Here is a 19,028-nt window from a genome sequence, read left to right on the forward strand (position 1 = left end):
ACACTACTCTCTTTAAACCTAAAGGAAAATATGTATGCACACTGTTTCATATGGATTTGTGACAGTACAGTGATCCTGAATTTTGGAACTTGACTTTCAATATAAAAAGTTTAGTTCTCCACCACATGGAATTTCAGCCATATGCCTGAGTAACTTATATAAAGATTTAAAAAATAGATGGGATTAAACTAAAAACAAGATGGGAAAGTTACTCCTAAGTATAAACACTATGTTCTATGACATTAATATATATTTCTGTTTGAAGGTCTCAGCCAGTTTCTTCTCCAGTCATCCTTCAGTTTGGTCATGCAGAGACACTTCTTCCACTGCTTTCTCTCATGGGCTACTTCAAAGACAAGGAACCTCTAACAGCTTACAATTACAAGGAACAAATGCATCGGAAGTTCCGAAGCGGTCACATTGTACCTTATGCCTCAAACCTAATATTTGTACTTTACTACTGTGAAAATGCTAAGACTCCTAAAGAACAATTCCGAGTGCAGATGTTATTAAATGAAAAGGTGTTACCCTTGGCTTACTCACAAGAAACTGTTTCATTTTATGATGATCTGAAGAACCACTACAAGGACATCCTTCAGAGTTGTCAAACCAGTGAAGAATGTGAATTAGCAAAGGCTAACAGTACATCTGATGAACTATGAGTAAATGAAGAACACTTTTAATTCTTTAGGAATCTGTAAGGAGTGATTACATGCTTGTAATAGGCAATCCCTTGATTATGGAAAGCTTTTGTATTACCTGAGTGTTTCTGTCTTTTCACAGAAAAACATTGCGTTTCTCTTTGGGTTTGGACATGATATGTAAGAAATGATTTTTCACTGGAGCAGCTCTCTTAAGGGGAAACAAATCTATTCAGAGAAACAGCTGGCCCTGCAAATGTTTACACAATGAAATTCTTCCTACTTATATAAGAAATCTCACACTGAGATAGAATTATGATTTCATAATGACACTTGAAAAGTGCTGGAGTAACAAAACATCTCAGTTGGACCATCCTTAACTTGATTGAACTGTCTAGGAACTTTACAGATTGGTCTGCAGTGCTCTTTTCTTTTCCTCAGGTGGGACAGTTCTAGCATTGTCTTTCTGAATCAGGAATATTGCGATAAACTGGGAGTATCACTTCAGAAGAAAGTAATGTCTCTAGATGAGAATTTGAAACAAGAAAGAACGTTGTAAAAGGACATCTTCACTGAAACAAGTCAGAAAGTACAATGAAAATAAATATTTTTGGTATTTGGTATTTATAAAATATTTGAACATTTTTTCAAGAATTCCTTTTTATTTCTAGGAAGTCACACAAGACCATCTTAAATTATTATTATATCTGTTTGGACAATTAGCAACAAGTGAGAAAGGTAGAATCAAAGTTTTTCAAATCCATTGCTTAGCTAACTTTTTCATTCTGTCACTTGGCTTCTATTTTTATATTTTGCTATTATATGAAATGTATTTTTCGGTTGTTGGATTTTTCTTTCTTTCTTTGTAAATAGTTCTGAGTTCTGTCAAATAACATGAAAGTATTTGGTATAATAAAAAGAATTCTTATAACTTTGCTACCAGTCTTTTCTTCTCTCCATGTCAAAATGCAATCAATAATTTATGTTGAAAGTTTAGAAATTCAAGCAGCTTTGACTCAATCTGGCAATTTAAAACAATTTTTTTCTAACAGAAATTTCCTCAAATAAATGGATGTGTTAATGCATTTTAATTCATATATACCTTAAAAGTGATATATTTCAAAGGAAAATTTGAGCTTTTTCTTGAAAATGTGTGGTTACTCTTATTAAACAGCATGTAGCAAAATCCCCTACTGGAGTCTGCTCTTATTAGTTTTACAGTACTTTGCTTTTGAAGAGACAGACCATAGGAAAACCAATACATGTTAAGGATATCCATGTGCCTGTGTACAGATTGTCATATGTGACTTGGATTAGGACATTTTCAAGCCAAACTTCAGTTGATAAAATTGAAAAAATCAGTTTTAGTCTTTGAAAAAAAAATGACAATAAGATCTTTTTTATCACCCACAGTCGAAATATTTTTTAGTTAATGCTTAGTCATTTGAGTTTTTCAGCCAATGAAGTCATCATATGCTAATTTAGAGAAAAGACAAAGATTTTAAATGCTTGCTCTATTAGTAAGAAAACCTCATGTTACTTTTGGTTTGCAAACTATGACCCAAGGATACCTTTAAAATGATGTCATATTAACGGTTGGGTTATGTGACCTTGCCAAGACCTTTTTGAATAGCTTTAAGGTTAAAAAAAGCGGCGCTAATGAGCAAGTAAAAGAAACAAGCCAACAAACACTGGGAGCTGTAAATATGGTATGTGTGCTATGAAAAGATGAAGGAGGACCATTTCAACATGGGATTTCCAGAAACTGAATTATTCCAGAATGGACATGATATAGATTAAATCAAATATTATCTTCATAACACAAATTCTAGAAAGAAGATACAAATGTTACGAAGAAAGGATCCTGAGTTGAAGTGACCTTGGGAAACATGGGGTTCTCCTATGGAATGTCTCTAGCTTTTAATGTGCTATTGTGCATTGTGACTAAAGGAGGCTTTATAGGAGATTACATTTTTTTCTATCTTTCTTGACCTGAGTAGATTCTCATTTATATTCATAAATTGTAACTCCACAGCAGGAAAAGAGATGTCATATTCTTCCAATGAAAGATTTATAGTTTGAATTCCATACTGGAAAACTTGGGAGGAGGTTAACTTTAAAAAAATTTTAACTATTTTGTCATTACTGAAATAATATATTTTAAGATAAAAGGATTCTTAATTTTATTATTCTTTAAACTAACTTCAATTTAGCATCTTCCATGTATCACATTCTATGACTCACCACCCTATAGCCTGAAAGGACCCCAATGGCATGTGTTAGTTTAATCCAAAGTCTTTGAAAGTACATTCTCATTTACGGGTCTATAACAATTTGCAATCTATGACAATTATAAATGAGAATGTACTTTGAAAAATTTTGGATTAAACTAACACATGCCATTTGGGTTCCTTTCAGGTTATAGGGTGGTGAGTCATGGAATTAAAAACGAGGAAAAATTGTACTCAATTGTAAATTTGATCAGATAAAAAATAGAATTGTTATAGTTTTATCTTAAAATACTTTTGTAATTTAGTATTCATTTCTTAAGGAAAAATGGAAATGCATTTTGTTAAAAATCAAAGTGTCACAACTATGTATTGAAATTATGAGATGCAGAGATTCTTGATCTTTTGATCAGAGATCTTCAAATGAATGATGTTTCATAAAATAGATGATTAACTGTTAAATGCTAATAGTGCATTAATAGCAGATTCTGCAAAGTTCTGGTGTCCTTATTTCTTTAAAAAAATTGTAAATATGCAGACAAGAAAATAAAATGATAACCACACATGCCCATCCTGTTTTATCAGAATTAACATCATAACATTTGTTTTAGATTTAAATAAGAGCTGTTTTGAGGACTTTTGTATACCTCTATGATTTTACTACCTCTAAACCCTACCTAGAGGTAACCATCAACATAAAATTCAATATTCATCATTGCATTGCATGCTTGATTCTGGAAGCTTGTAGTATTGTGGGAGTTTTAATTTTTTTTTATAAAATGACTTAGCATTCTCTATAATTCTTGAATAACTAATGTATTTTACTGCTGTATTTGTTTTTCAAGACTTTTTTTTTTTTGAGACGGAGTTTCGCTCTTGTTACCCAGGCTGGAGTGCAATGGCTCGCCGCAACCTCGGCCTCCTGGGTTCAGGTAATTCTCCTGCCTCAGCCTCCTGAGTAGCTGAGATTACAGGCATGCGCCACCATGCCCAGCTAATTTTTTTGTATTTTTAGTAGAGACAGGGTTTCACCATGTTGACTAGGATGGTCTCAATCTCTTGACCTCATGATCCACCCACCTCGGCCTCCCAAAGTGCTGGGATTACAGGCTTGAGCCACTGCGCCTGGCCCTGTTTTTCAAGACTTTTAAAAATCCTGATGTTTGTTGCAAATCAGTACCTTCAGTTTATCAATGTCTGTTGAGTACTTTCATATATAAACACTATACTTTTAGTCTATGGGCATATAAAGATGAATGAATTTAGTTGTTTTTTTTTTTGTATCCTTTGAATACTTTTTAAAATATCCAAGACTATGAAAGTTTTATTGAAATTAAATTTCATTGTTCCACAGGACCATATAGTCATCTTTGACTCTATAAAGATGTATTTTAAATATTTCATATGAAACTACTGGATGGAGGTTAAGTGTGGTCCATTTTTGCTAGTTTTACAGAAGTAGTGATACTATTCTGGTGTTATTCTTATTTAGGAAATGTCTAAAACGAGAATCTCAAGATAAAAACTAAAGGTATTATCTGTGATAGGATATGTGAAGAGTTGAACATTGAAAAAGATAGTCTTTGGCTAACAAGAGTTCATTCATAATAGGTGACCAAATTACTCAGTTATGCCAAAATTTAATCTTTATTGGTTTAGCATTTTGGCTGATTAATTTTTGTGGACATTAGCCATTTTTTCTGTCTCATCTATAGCTACATATGCATTGTATTATACTTACTGTTTTCTATGGTCATGTGGTCATTTTGAAGTTTCTGCTCTCCAACACACAATCACTTACTTGATACTACTTTTTTGTATGATCTCAATCTTAACACTGAAATAAAAACTCAGTCTGTAAGGAAAAAAGTAGTTCATTTTTTTCCAGGCATATTCTAGTGTTCTGATATGTTTATTTGAATGCTGTTCTTTTGTAAACTGCAGAACTGCTTACGCATGCCCTTGGGATGTGAGAGTTACATACAACCTAACCAGAATATCAACTGTACAGTTTTGGAACACACTTCTCTAAGGAGGTATTTCATGTGGTTCATTAATGGTAGTTGGAATTTGGACTGTCTTTTATCAAATGTAAGCTGAAAATATTTGCATTACTTGCATATATAATTTACTTGTATCTAACAATTACCCTGAACTTAGATCACAGATCACCTAACTCTCTATTAACTGTTCTTTTTCTCATACTCATTTGTTTCCTTCCATTCATGTGGCAGCCTCTTTTATTCTTTAGTCTATTTAGCTATGTTTTCTTCTGTTTATGTGTGAGAATAATATCATTTTTGACAGAACTCCGTATCAGGAAAAGAGATGTCATATTCTTCCAGTTAAAGGTTTATTATTTATTATTTTAAATAAATAAATTATTTATTAATTTTATTATTCTTTGAACTAGCCTCAACTCAACATCTTCCATGTACCACATTCTCAGATTTTATTTTCTTTTTAGGACAGAGTCTCACTCTGGCCCAGGCTGGAGTGCAGTAGTGCTATCATAGCTCACTGCAGCCTCGAATTCAGCTCAAGTGTTCCTCCTGCCTCAGCTTCCCAGGTGTCTGGGACTACAGGCACACTCCACCATGCCCACCTAATTTTTAAATTTATTGTAGAGAGGGGGGATCTCACTGTGTTACTGAGGCTGATTTTGAACTCCTGGGCTCAAGTGATCCTCTCACATCAGCCTCCCAAAGTGCTGGGATTACAAGCATGAGCCACTGCACCTGGCCCATTCCTAGATTTTAAACCATTTAGACCCAAGAAATCCATGTTTATACTTTTGTTTGTTGTACTGGGAGAATAAATATTTTTTCATTAAAATGACAGTCTTCTGAGTTGGGTAATACTACCGGTAAAGTTTAATTCAGATATTTATTTTACATTATTTCTAAGATGGCCAATATGGAAAATTAAGTTGGAATGAAAGTCTATAGATTTTTGTCTGCATTAACAATTTGGGTGCTTAGGGAAACTTTTTCAACAAATATTCTGAAAAAAATACAGTTTAGATGTAAATTATGTTAAGTATATAATGGTGAGATGTATCCTGACATACATACAGATAAGACAATCTATTTAATGGATAAAAGACTCTTAATTGGAAATAGCTAATTTTGCCCCAGCCATAGTTGCTTTTTATGTTTTTTGTTTGTTTGTTTGTTTGTTTCTTTAGATACAGTCTCACTCTGTCATCTAGGCTGGAGTGCAATGGCACAGTCATGGCTCACTGCAGCATTGACCTCCTAGTCTCAAGTCATCCTCCCACATCAGCTTCCCAAGTAGCTGGGACAATGGATGTATGACCCTATGCCCTGCTAATTTTTTTTTTAATCTTTTGTAGAGACAGGGTCTCAGTATGTTGCCCAGACTGGTCTTGAACTCCTAGGCTCAAGCAGTCCTCCCACCGCAACCACCTAAAGTGCTGGGATTGCAAGTGTGAGCCACCGCACGTGCCAGTTTCTTTTTCTTAGATATTTTTCTTTACTTTACCTTTTTGATGTGAGAAGTCTAGTTTTGGTGAGACAAGATAGTGTTTTTTTCTCTTCTATCTAAGCAGCTTTGCGCCCTGGAGCTTTTTGTCAGTATTTGCATTATGAAAATTAGGTTAAGGGCCTGGTTTTCAAATTTGTCTGTTTTAGATAGTCACACCACCCAAGTGCCATTTATAGTGGGAAGAAACAATTGTGTCAGCTTTTCTTCCTCCTCCAGTCCTGTGAGACTAAAAAGAATCTGAGAAGAGAAATTGAGATCCTTGGGGCCATTGAAAAAATAAGCTAGAAACAGCCTTCTCTACCCTTGTTAAGAGATAATACACAAAACTCCCAGATTTAGATATAGATTCCAGAAGTAGCTAGGATTCTATTAATACACCCACATTACTCAGGTTTTTCTAGTTAGGAAAATGAGGGTAGAGTAGCTGACACTGGAACTTTCCTAATAGACTGCTCATTTTCGCTTCAGTCACCTGCTGGAGGTAGGAAAGTCAGTAATACTTGCTTTTCAAGTCTAGTGGCTATCTGCCCAGCTCTTGAAAAATAGCTGGAAGCATGGCTAGAAGACTTTCCTCCAACTTTGGGGCCTACATGATGTTTCGAAGGATTGTTTTATTTAACAGGTGTAAAAACTGATTATGTAAACCAAAAATAAAATTCTAAGCTCCCTAATTGACTGAATGGACCCCTTCTTGGCCAAGGCATCTCAAAAAACCTGAACAACTAGTTCAAGCCATCACAGGAAGAAGGGCCTGGACATAGCTGTTACATCCTCCTCCCTTTGAAGTTTAGGAATAACTGACCAGCATTAATATGAAAATAGAGATCATAACACTGACAAAACAGACTCTAGCAATAAGATACCAAATTCAACCTGACTCTGGTACAGGATCATATAACAGCAGGCCCTGAAGGAAATCAAAGTATGTTACCCCAAAATACGTTTTTTTGACATATTTTGAAATGGCCCTGCAAAGCCCTCTCTTGTAGACAAAATCTGCGTTCTGTAGAGAATCTCCTTCCCTTGCTAGGTCTTTTCTAGAGTCTGACACCTTTTAAGTTTCCACGAGAGATATTTACCAACTATTCTGTCTGAAGCCTACTGCATGGAGGCTCCATGTACGTAAGAATCTTGGCTTCCACAACCTGCTTAACTTTAACATTTCTTTAGGCTGACTTCAACTCTTCAGGCAAAGCTTAACTCTTTCAACCAATTGCCCAGTTAGGAAATCTTTGAATCTACCTATGACCTGGAAGCTCTTCCACTTCAAGATGTCCTGCCTTTCTGGGCTGAACCAATGTATCCCTTCCATGTAACCATGTATCAGTTTATGCCTTTGCTTGTAACTTCTGTCTACCTAAAATGTATAAAAGGAAGCTGTAACCTAACCACGTTAGGTGCATGTTCTCAAGACCTCTTGAGGCTGTGTCATGGGCCATAGTCCTTAATCTTAGCAAAGTAAGCCTAAATTGATTGATATTTGTCTCAGATCCTTTTTGGTTTAAATTACAAGTATTTTATAAGCACTATTATAAACCTGAATGTATGTATTTGTTGGTAGTTGTGCAAACATAGGTGAGTAAAGTTCAGTCTTAAGAGAAAATCGTCTCATGTTACAGATCATACTGTATCAAAATACTCTGTAATTCTCAATACTCAGCAATGTACCTGATGTGAGGTAATCTGTAAAATAAATCATGTATTAAATAATAGTTGCCATTAGATAAGAAAAATATCTATATGTGCCAAGCACTGTAGGTTGTACTTTGTTATTCTGTTTAATCCTCTATACTGCACTTTGAAGTTGGTAGTATAAAACCCATTTTGCCGATGAGGAAATTGAGATTATAATTTCAACTTTGTGTTGAAGATCCTATAGTAAACAGAGTAATTGGATGAATCAAAGAAATGCCAGAAAACACAAGAAGACCCTTGGTAGCTGCTGCTTGCCTGCCCGCTCTGCTCTTGTCTTGTCTTCTCTTCTCTTTTTCTTCTCTTTCTTCTCTTTTCTTTTCTTTCTTCTTTCTTCTTTCTTTCAACAGAGTCTAGCTCTGTCGCCCAGGTTTGAGTGCAGTGGGGCAATCTCAGCTCACTCCACCTCCCAGGTTCAAGTGATTCTCCTACCTCCCAAGTAGCTGAGATTATAGGTATGCGCCACCACACCTGGCTAATTTTTTTATTTTTAGTAGAGATGGGATTTCACCATCTCGGCCAGGCTGGTCTCAAACTCCTGACCTCCAGTGATCCACTGCTGCCTAAGTCTCCCAAATTGGTGGTATTACAGGCATGAGACACTACACCCAGCCTGGGCATATATTCAGACCTCATAAAGGAAGAGCCCGAAGTACACAGAACTGGCATCAGCATGCACATATTATGACAATGTTGTTTGACTGATCTTCCATCCTTGACCTGTTTATACAAGGATAGGGTATATGAAAGAAGAAAGTGCCTTTTTTTGGTGGGGGCATGTTAAGCACTATTCATATTTGTTACAGCAATATCAGTGGTTGAAGTAGAATTTGGACCTGATTTATTTGGGGTGTTTTGATGTGAAGATTATTTCAGTAACATAAACTGATTGCGACTAATTCTTGATTCTTCACACCACTGCAATAAAAATGCTTTTGAATATGCTGCTACTCTTTGGCCTTCTCTGCAGCCATTGGCTATAATTGTTGAGGCCAGAAAGTTGCATGCTTAGCAGGAAATGGAAAGGAGAAGAAAGTGTCAGCCTCATAGTTGACCTTATCTATGACACATCAATTCTTTCTATTTCCCCAGGCTTAGCTGACTGCACTATGCACCTTGTCTAGAAGGCTTTCTGAGTTAACCAGGAGGGTGGGATGAGTTAATTGATTTTTATGCTGTCCCTTTGAAATGTGTTTGTAGTATTTTAAAGCAAAGCACATCTCAGACCTTTCTGGAAATTCAAAGTTGTTTGAATTTCAGAATAATGGGAACTTCAGTTATATTGTTGGTTTATTTTCCCTTTCGTTGCTTTTATAACCCTTTTGAGCAATAACCACCTAACAGGCATGGATGATAAAATGTTTTGTGCCCTCAAATATTTTATGTACATACATAGTGTGTATGTGTTAATTGTTAGTCCTGTTTTAGAAACAGTGTCTGTTAGGAAGTCCTCCGTCTTCGAAGGCTTCCCAAAAGAAGGATAGTTTCTGTTCTTCAATGAGAATTTTATGCCTGTGATCTACCCTCCACCCCATCTCTATTTAGTGAAGCAGTTGTAATCTACGTATACCAGCCCTTATAGCCTCACTCCTATAACTCAACTGTAGAGTCCATAAAGCCAGGGTTATTGAGCACACAGCAATGGCAGCTGGCAGATGTTTACCAGATATCTATGTTGCAGAATTTTATGGGAGATGAAGAAGGCAAGAATTTGCTGCTGACTTGTCAGAGGCAAATTGCTGCCCATGAGAATCATCTCTGCCTATGTTGCCCATGAGAATGATCTCGGCCCTACTTCATCTTATAAACTGAGTATGCCACTTTGTGATCACAATAATTTGTGTGACAACAAACACCACATGACCACCAGTTGTTTTGTATCAGTAAAATCTTATTACATGCAGACATTGCTAGAAAATGTTCCCCAATCTGAGGACCCGACTATAAACTTTGATCTCCCAGTGATGACCTTGCCACAAATTTGGTGTTATATCGAACCGAGCATAGAAAGTCAACACCAGAACAAAAGTATGCCAAATTGCAGGGTTTATTGCCGGTGACCACGGAGGACTCACATCTCTCCAACCCGTGGCCCCAAAAGAAGAGAGACAAGACCTTTTTATACCCGCAAAACCACCTTGGGAGTGGGGGTGGAGATGGGAATGAGAGCTGTCAATCACCTCCCAGGCTAAGACGAGGGTGAGGGGGACTCCGGACATTCCAAGGGCCAGGGGACTATTTGACATTCTGATTGTCATTTAAGGGGTTCACAGATGCTAAGATTAGCATTCGTTTACACATCGTCTGGGTAGGGGTGGGATCCATAGGTTTTTATTTACTTGGTGCCAGGATGGAATTATCTGGGAGTGCTTACTCTGGTAAACAAAGGCCAGCAATTCTGGCATTTACAGATAAGAGAAGGTATGCAGCTTTACCTTTTTGTAAAGTAAATTAGCAGTTTACAGAAACCAAGGTTAGCAGTCCTTGTGAGGAGAATGGAAACAGCTTTGTTCTTTATAAAATTGCATTGTACAGGTTCTAACTCTAGGTCAGCTATATCACAGTGGCATCACCTGGGGTCTTGGGAGCCAATATATGGGCTTTTCCTATATACCTACTACTAATTCACTGTTCTGAACCTCAGTTGGGGTGGTGGGTAGGGGGCTGGTCAAGAGGGCTGTTTCTTGTCCTTTCTAAGCTCTAATTCAGTTCCCACCCCCATTTTTATCTGACCTTCCCTTTCCTTTACCCTTTTTGTCCCTATCCTTTTTAACATAAGATTTTTACCCCCCGGGGAGTCTACTCAAAGCAGAGGTGTATCCTAAAAGGGATCTTCAGCTGATGAAGTTTGAGAACTCATAGGGCCCACCTGCTTAAGTCCCTTCATCACTTGAGGTAAACTTACCGTACAACAGCAGTTTGTCTGCTGTTGTCTGTTGGTCCTCTCCATTTTCAGTGAGTTCCTTTGGGTGACTTGGGAGTCCCCTAGTTCAAAGGCCCATCAGCCACCCAAAGCTTCCTTCTGCTGCTTCTTACAAAGATGATACTTACACGGTAGGGGACTCAGATTTGGAAATTTTGGGGGATAATTTATCACCTAGTTTTGTTGTAGATTTTTTTTGTGGGTTTTTGTTTTTTTCATTTTATTTAAGACTAGTCAAGTATAGTAGGGAAAAGAGGGAAAAAGTAGAAACAAGGAGTTTGATCTGTGACTGAACAGTCAATTGAAACAGCTCCCTTCACACCAGCCTTTTTTTTTTCTTTCTATGTTCTCTCTCTCTCTTTTTCTTTTCTTTTTTTTTTGAGATGGAGTCCCTCTGTGTTGCTCCAGCTCATGTCAGCTTCCTGGGTTCAAGTGCCTGCCTCAGCCTCCCGAGTAGCTGGGATTACAGGCACATATCACTGTACCCATTTGCCAATTTAGTTGCTGTTTTTATGCGGGGTGGGGGTGATGGGTTGAAAGTTTTTAAAAATCATGCCATCAGTATCATATGAGAATTTTCCTAAGTCTTTTAGAGGATTGCATGTTGAACATATTTTAATGTACTTCTGCATACTTACTCATCATTTACATATCTTCTTGGTAAAGTGCCTGTTCAAATATTTTGACCATTTTAAAAGTGGGTTATATGAGGAAGGATGGCTGACTAGATGCATTTTGTACTTGCCTTCTCCACTACAAGAAACCAAAATAGTGAGTAAATAATCACACTTTGAATAGATCGTCTGAGAGAACACTGGAAGTCAACAGAAAAGTGACAAGAAACACCTAAGGCAAGGAAGGAGAGGAAAGCAAGGCAGACTGCTTGACTGGGATCAGCTGGGAGCCACTCCCCCATATAGGGAAAGGGTAAGTGAAAAACCACCAGTAGACCACATTCTTACCACAATATTCTGCTATCTTAGCCACAGGAGAGCTCTTGAAACCTCCCAGGCCCTGAAACAAACAAAGGCAGCTACCTGAAGAACATACAGTAACACAGCTCCAAGGATGTAGCTTGCATTGGGTCCCACTCCCGGCTCCACCAAGCCATAAGCAGCTACAGCAAGGCACCATTTTGAGAACCCAACCCCCAACAGGCTACCCATTGCCCTGGGGCTCAACAGCTCCAGGGCTGAGGCACAAATGAAGCAGGGCTGCTGCTGTCAGGGTTGAAGCACAAGTAAGGTGATTGTGCCCCACCCTCCCCAGTGGCAGGGCCATAGCATGACTGTTGCCACCTCACCTGAGCATTCCACCAGGGGCCTTGAGATTGCCCCACCACTGCCTATCATGGCAGGCACCTGCACACAGCATCAGGTGGCCTGAGGACTTGTCCTAAGGACAAGTCTGCTCAGATCAGCTTTGCCCCCACCCCATGTCAAAGCATGTAATCTAGGGGCTTAGGGATTGCCAAGCCCAGCCCACCACCATTGGCACCTGAGCACTCCTTTAGGGGGCCTGAGATTGAGCCTACCCAACCTGCTGCTACCACCACAGCTGACACCTACCTGCACATGCTACCTGGGGGTCAGGAGACTAGCCCACCCAGGCTATCACAGCCACCATCAATAGCAGCACATACCACTTGGGACCCAGAGAGTCATCTCAGTACTGCTACTGCCATTGCCTAGAGCATGCCAAGTGCCCAGAGGCCTGAGAACATGCTCACCCCCACAGCCCATTGCTGCCACTTCTGGCATTCAAGCAAGCTCAAGAACTGTTCTGGAGGCCCAAGAACTGGCGTGCCTGGACTTGGTGACACCGATGCCACCTTGGGGCCCAAGACAAGCAGGCTCAGCCCACTGGGATCTGAAGACTGGACCATGAGGCATCCAGTCCCCAGCAAAACTTCACCACAGTTTCCATTAATAACTGTACCCTAAGCCATCAAAGAAATCATAAATACTACTGATGCTGCTTACAGCCAAAGAAGTCATACAGAGACTGCCCTACTGCATGCACCTAGAATTAAAGTCAGTGTGCACGACTCAACCAAAATCACAGATACATCTTCAGGAAAAAGTCCTCCTGTACTAAAGCAAATTCATAAGATTGAAAGAAATGACTGTTATACAACATGCAGATATCAATGTAAGGACAAAGGAAACATTGAAAAAAACAAGAAAATATGACACCTTCAAAGACCCTGTCTCTCACCATATGCAAAAATCAACTCAAGATGGATTAAAGACTTGAATATGATGCCTGAAACTACACCATTGATGGGAATGTGGGTTAGTACAATCACTAGAGAAAATAGTTTGGAGATTTCTCAAAAAACTAAAAACTGCCATATGATTCAGCAATGCCACTACTGGGTATTTATTAAATAAAAGGAAATTTGTTTATCACAGGGATACCTACACATGCATGTTTATTGCAGCCCTATCCATAATAGCAAAGATATAGAATCAACCTAAGTGTTCATCAATGAATGAAGAAGATGTATATATACACAAAGGAATACTATTTGGCCATTAAAAAAGATGAAATCATGTCATTTGCAGCAATATGGATGGAACAACAGGTCATTAGGCAAGTGAAATAAATGAAGCACAGAAAAACAAATACTACATGTTCTCATATGTGGGAGCTGAAAAAGTTAATCTCATGGAGGCAGAGAATACAAATGATAGATAACCAGAGGCTAGGAATGATGTGTGAGTGTAAGGGGGCTTAAAAGGAGGTTGGGTTAATGGGTATAAACATACAATTAGTTAGAAGAAATAAGTTCTAATGTTCAAAAGCAGAGTAGAAATGATAATAGTTAACAATAATGTATTGTATATTTCAAATTAGCTAGAAGAGAGGACTTGAAATGGTCCCAAAACATAGAAATGATAAATACTCAAGGTGATGGATACCTTGAATACCCTGACTTGATCATTACATATTGTATGCATGTAACAAATACGTGTACCCTACAAATATATAAAATATTACATATCAATTAAAACAAAAACAAAAAAATGGGTTGTCTTCTTACTGAGATGTTAGTGTTCTTTACATATTTTGATATAAATCCTTTATCAGATAGGTTTTTCTTCCAACCTTTGGTTTCTTTTGATCAGCATTATTTATAAAATTCATGTTGTTTCATGAGATATAATTCATTCATTCTCAGGGTTGTATTATATTTCATTGTATAAATATACCATACTTTATTTTTTTAAACAAGTTTATTTTTTTAAATGAGTTTATTCACTATTTGTGCAAAGAAAAAAGATATGCTGTCACTGCAATTTAGTCCCTACTCTGTTTAGTGGCCAGCCTCTCATCTCTCTCTTCAGCAATAGTAAGTTGGATGCCTTTTCCCTTGGGCAGGGAAATCCAAGGTTTATGGTCATTGCCAATGACAAAAATGTTGGAAACCCTCATGGCAAAGCTGTTGCCATTGGCTTCCTTCACATGCACCACATTGAAAGAACCAGGATGTCTTTCCCTGTTCTTGGTTGTGCACCAACACAACCAAGGTTGGCTCCACCAATCACTATACATACATTGCCCATGTTGAATTTGATAAAGTTGATTACCTTACCAGTCCCTAAATCAATCTGCACAGTATCGTTCACCCTGGTGAGAGGATCTAGGTAGCGGATGGTTTGAGCATCATGAGTCATCAGATGTGGGATTCCCTTCATCCCCTCCATAATCTTCCTCACTTTGCACAGCCTGTACTTTGCCTCTTCCATTGTGAGTCAGTGAGCAACAAAACAGCCCTTCGTGTCACAGACCAGGCAGAAATGCTTACCTGTCTTCTCAACGCTGGTGATATCCATGAATCCAGCAGGATATGTGATGTTCACTTGAACCTTGCCATCAATTTGATGAAGTGTTGCATACCTATCTTCTTTACTTCATCTCCAGTCAACACATACTTGGGTCTATTCCTGAGGAAGACAATCAGGGGAAGATAATTCCCTCAGCTTGTGGGGGCCTGACAATGGACAGTGTGCATATATGCCTGTTAGTTTGTTGAGCATCCAATGCTTCAGCACTGCAACATGCTTTGAGTGCTTCTTGGGACCCCCAGGCATGGCAAAACCCTGCAATGGAACTCTATTCTTTTCTTGATGGAATTAGTGTAATTTAAAGCTTTTGGCTATGAGAATAGTGTTGCTATTAACGTTTTGTGTCTTTTTTTCTTTTTTGAGACAGAGTCTCACTCTGTTGCCCAGGCTGGAGTGCAATGGCTCAATCTTGGCTCACTGCAACCTCTGCCCCCAGGTTCAAACGATTCTCCAGCCTCAGATTCCCAAGTAGCTGGGATTACAGGCAGGTGCCACAATGTCCAGCTAATTTTTTTGTATTTTTTAGGAGAGACGGGATTTCACCGTGTTAGCCAGGATAGTTTTGATTTCCTGACCTTGTGATCCGCCCACCTCGGCCTCCCAAAATGCTGGGATTAACAGGCATCAGCCACCATGCCTGGTGACATTCTGTGTCTTTGGTGAACATATATATGCATTTCTGAGATTATGTATGCAATTTTATTTAGAATGGAATTGCTAGGTCACAGAGTATGTATGTGCTCAGCTTTGATATATACTGCCAAAAGGTTTTCCAAAACAGTAGTACCAGTTTACACTCCCACCAATGGTATGTGAAAGTGCCATTGACTGACATTCTACCACCACTTGGTACTATCTATTGTTTTCTTTTTTTGTTTTTTTTGAGACAGAGTTTTGCTCTTGTTACCCAGGCTGGAGTGCAATAGCACGATCTCGGCTCACTGCAACCTCCACCTCCTGGGTTCAGGCAATTCTCTTGCCTCAGCCTCCTGAGTAGCTGGGATTACAGGCATGCGCCACCATGCCCAGCTAATTTTTTGTATTTTTAGTAGAGATGGGGTTTCACCATGTTGATCAGGATGGCCTCGATATCTTGACCTCATGATCCACCCGCCTCGGCCTCCCAAAGTGCTGGGATTACAGGCGTGAGCCACTGCACCCAGCTTCTGTTGTTTTCATTTTATCCATTATTGTGGTGTGTTGAGATATCTCATAGTAGTATAATTTGTATTTCTTTGATGACTAATGAAATTAGTCCCCCTTTAAAATTACCATGATGTAACTTATTTTGTGATCTTTTGCCCATTTTTCTATTGGATTGTCTGCCATTTCTTATATTGATTTGTAGACTCTGGTAGCTTTTAGGTTTTATTCTTTATCCTTAATATTCTGAAATGTAATTACAGAATTACTCTTATTTAGTATGAGAGGATAGACCTGAAAGTTATATCTTTTTCCAATTCTGGAAACTTCTCAATATTTCTTTCTTTAAATATTATTTCTCAGCTATTTCTTCCATTCTCCTTTCCCAGAACTCCTACTGGATATATTAATATGCTGGATTTTCTTCCATCTGTTCACGTTTTAGTCAATTCTCTAAAACTTTTTACTGCTTTCCTGTATTTTTAAACTCATATCTCTCTGCTGCTTTTACTACTGTTGTCCAGTCTTAAATAAATTCAATATTTTGATACATATTTTTAAATTCTTTACTAATTTTTAAAGATTTCAGTGACCACTTAAAAATAATTTCCAACACTTTTAATTGTTTCTTTTCCATATATACTTATTTTATTTCTGCCTGTTTTTGCCTTAGCTTTCATTGTTCTTTTAAAATGCAAGTTAATCTTCAGTATATCTCTTTGAGCATTCAAACATTTGAAGTCTTTGTCAGCCTGTTTTAGAAAATTAATTTTTTATTTTAATGTTTACTTGTGAGTATGTATTAGGTGTGTATGTTTATGATGTACATGAGAAGTTTTAATACAGGCATGCAATGTGTAATAAATGCATCATGTAGAATGGGGTGTTCATCCCTTCAAGCATTTATCCTTTGTGTTATAAACAATCCAATTATGCTCTTTTAGTTATTTTTTTATGTACAGTTAAATTATTATTAACTATAGTCACCTTGCTTTGCTATCAAGTAGTAGGTCTCTTTATGTTCTTGGCCCCTTTCTTGAAAATGAGTTCACTGTAGGTGTTCTGTTCCATTGCTCTATGTCTGTTTTTATGCCAGTACCATGCCATTTGAGTTACTATAGCTCTGTAGTGTAATTTGAAATCAGGTAATGGGATTCCTCCAGTTTTCTTCTTTTTGCTTAGGAAAGCTTTTGCTATTCTGGATCTTTTGTGGTTCCCCATAAATTTTAGGATTTATACTAATGTCATTGGTGTTTTGATAGGGATTGCATTGAATCTGTGGGTTGCTTTGGGTAGTATTGATATTTTAACAATATTGATTCTTCCAATCCATGAACATGAAACATCTTTTCATTTTTGGTGTTCCTCTTTAATTTCTTTCATCAGTGTTTCAGAGTTTTTGTTATAGAGATCTTACACTTCTTTGGTTACTTCCCAGGTATTTAATTTTATTTGTGGCTATTGTAAATGGGATTACTTTTTTACTTCATTTTTAGATTGTTCACTGTAGGCATAGAAATGCTACTGGTTTTTGTGTATTGATTTTGTATCCTGCAACTTCACTGAATTTGTTTATCAGTTCTAATCTTTTTTGGTGGAGTCTTTAGGTTTTTTTCAAATATAAGATGATATCATCTGCAAACAAGGATAATTCAACTTCTTCCTTTCCACTTTGGATGGCCTTATATTTTCCTCTTGTCTAATTGTTCTAGTTAGGAATTTTAGTACTTCATGAAATTGTTGTACTGGCCCGAGCATAGAAAGTCACCACCAAGACAAAACTATGCCAAATTGCAGGGTCTTTATTGCCAGCGGCCACGGAGGACTCACGTCTCTCCAACCCGTGGCCCGGAAAGGAGGGTGACAAGACCTTTTTATGCCCTTAAACCACCTCCGGGATTAGGGTGTGGGGTGGCGGTGGGTCTGAAGGGATTCAGACAATCTGAGGGCAAGGGGATTCCATAAATCACCTTCTGGGTGGAGTTGAGGGTGAGGGGATTCCGGACATGCCAGGGCCAGGGGACTATTTGACATTCTGATTGTTACTTAAGTGGTTCACAAAAGCCAAGATTAGCATTCGTTTACACATTGTCTGGGTAGGGTGGGGATCACAGTCCTTAATTACTTATTCACATTTGGGTTATAGAGAGCAGTTTCAACAGAAAGCTGAGGTATGGTTGAGGTATGCAGTTTTATGGGGCTTTTTACCATGTCACAAAATAATAGTGGTGAAAGTGGGCATCTTTGTTGTGTTCCAGATCTTAGAGAACTGGCTTTCAGTCTTTTTCCATTCAGCCTGATACTGTGGTTCTATTGTATCTGACTTTTATTATCTTGAGGTATGTTTGTTCTATGCTGTTGTATGGGAGGATGTGCATAGGTTATATGCAAATACGGCAGCATCAGAGACTTGAGCATTGGGATTTTGTTAGCCATGGGAGATCCTGAAAACAATCCCCCATGTATGAAGGGACAATATGTGTGCTGAATGAATTGAAGGAGCTAAAGTTCTGAGCCTGGTAGGGTGGTTGCTCCCAGCTCTGTCTTCTGGCTTTTTCTCTCCCTTTGGTGGGCATATTCAGGCCAGGAGTCCAAAGGCTCTCACTCGTCTCCTGAAAACGCCTACACCAGTGGGGCTCTAGGTGAGGCCCGCCTGCTCTCTAGGACATGTCACTCATTTGCTAACTTTCTAGTTATTTCTGGAGTCTCTTTTTCTTACCCTGAGAATAGTCAGATCCAGAGAACCAGGATATGGGCTTTGGGTGGAAGGGGCTGGAAGAACTGCTTTGCCCCTATGTGGTAGGCCTGCCTTAAGCCATGTTGTTCGGTAGAAAGTCCCGCCCATCCCCCTCCCCCCAGGCTTCCCGCCGCCTGGAAGAAAACCCTCAGGTGCTGCTCTGTTCTGCCCAGCAACAACAAACAGCCAATCATCGCAGCAGAAAAGCCCGCCAAGCCTCGGCCTATCCTGACCCGACACATAACCCTCTGAGCTACCTCAGCAGTCTGCCCAGAGACGGACAGCCTATCCTAAGCTCCCAGGACA

At 38.5% G+C, this 19,028-nt stretch overlaps 1 protein-coding gene and 1 pseudogene across 5 annotated transcripts in view; one reads left to right on the plus strand and one right to left on the minus strand.

Annotated features, from left to right (window-relative positions):
• The window catches only part of MINPP1 (multiple inositol-polyphosphate phosphatase 1), a 71,002-nt gene that overhangs the window by 43,488 nt on the left and 8,486 nt on the right, over positions 1 to 19,028 (plus strand). For 3 of the 5 annotated variants that reach the window (XM_035268399.3, XM_002756364.8, XM_078345964.1), the window contains one exon: positions 266 to 1,572. The exons of the other annotated variants lie outside the window; for them this stretch is intronic. In XM_035268399.3, the coding sequence (XP_035124290.1) occupies positions 266 to 662 (397 nt within the window). In that variant the 3' untranslated portion in view covers positions 663 to 1,572. Of the gene's footprint in view, positions 1 to 265; positions 1,573 to 19,028 lie in introns of those variants that run through there. 5 annotated transcript variants of the gene reach the window in all.
• On the minus strand, positions 14,295 to 15,140 carry LOC100895025 (small ribosomal subunit protein eS4 pseudogene; annotated as a pseudogene).

The sequence above is a fragment of the Callithrix jacchus genome, chromosome 12 (genome assembly GCF_049354715.1).
Source record: "Callithrix jacchus isolate 240 chromosome 12, calJac240_pri, whole genome shotgun sequence".
In the NCBI taxonomy this organism is placed as follows: Eukaryota; Metazoa; Chordata; class Mammalia; order Primates; family Cebidae; genus Callithrix; species Callithrix jacchus.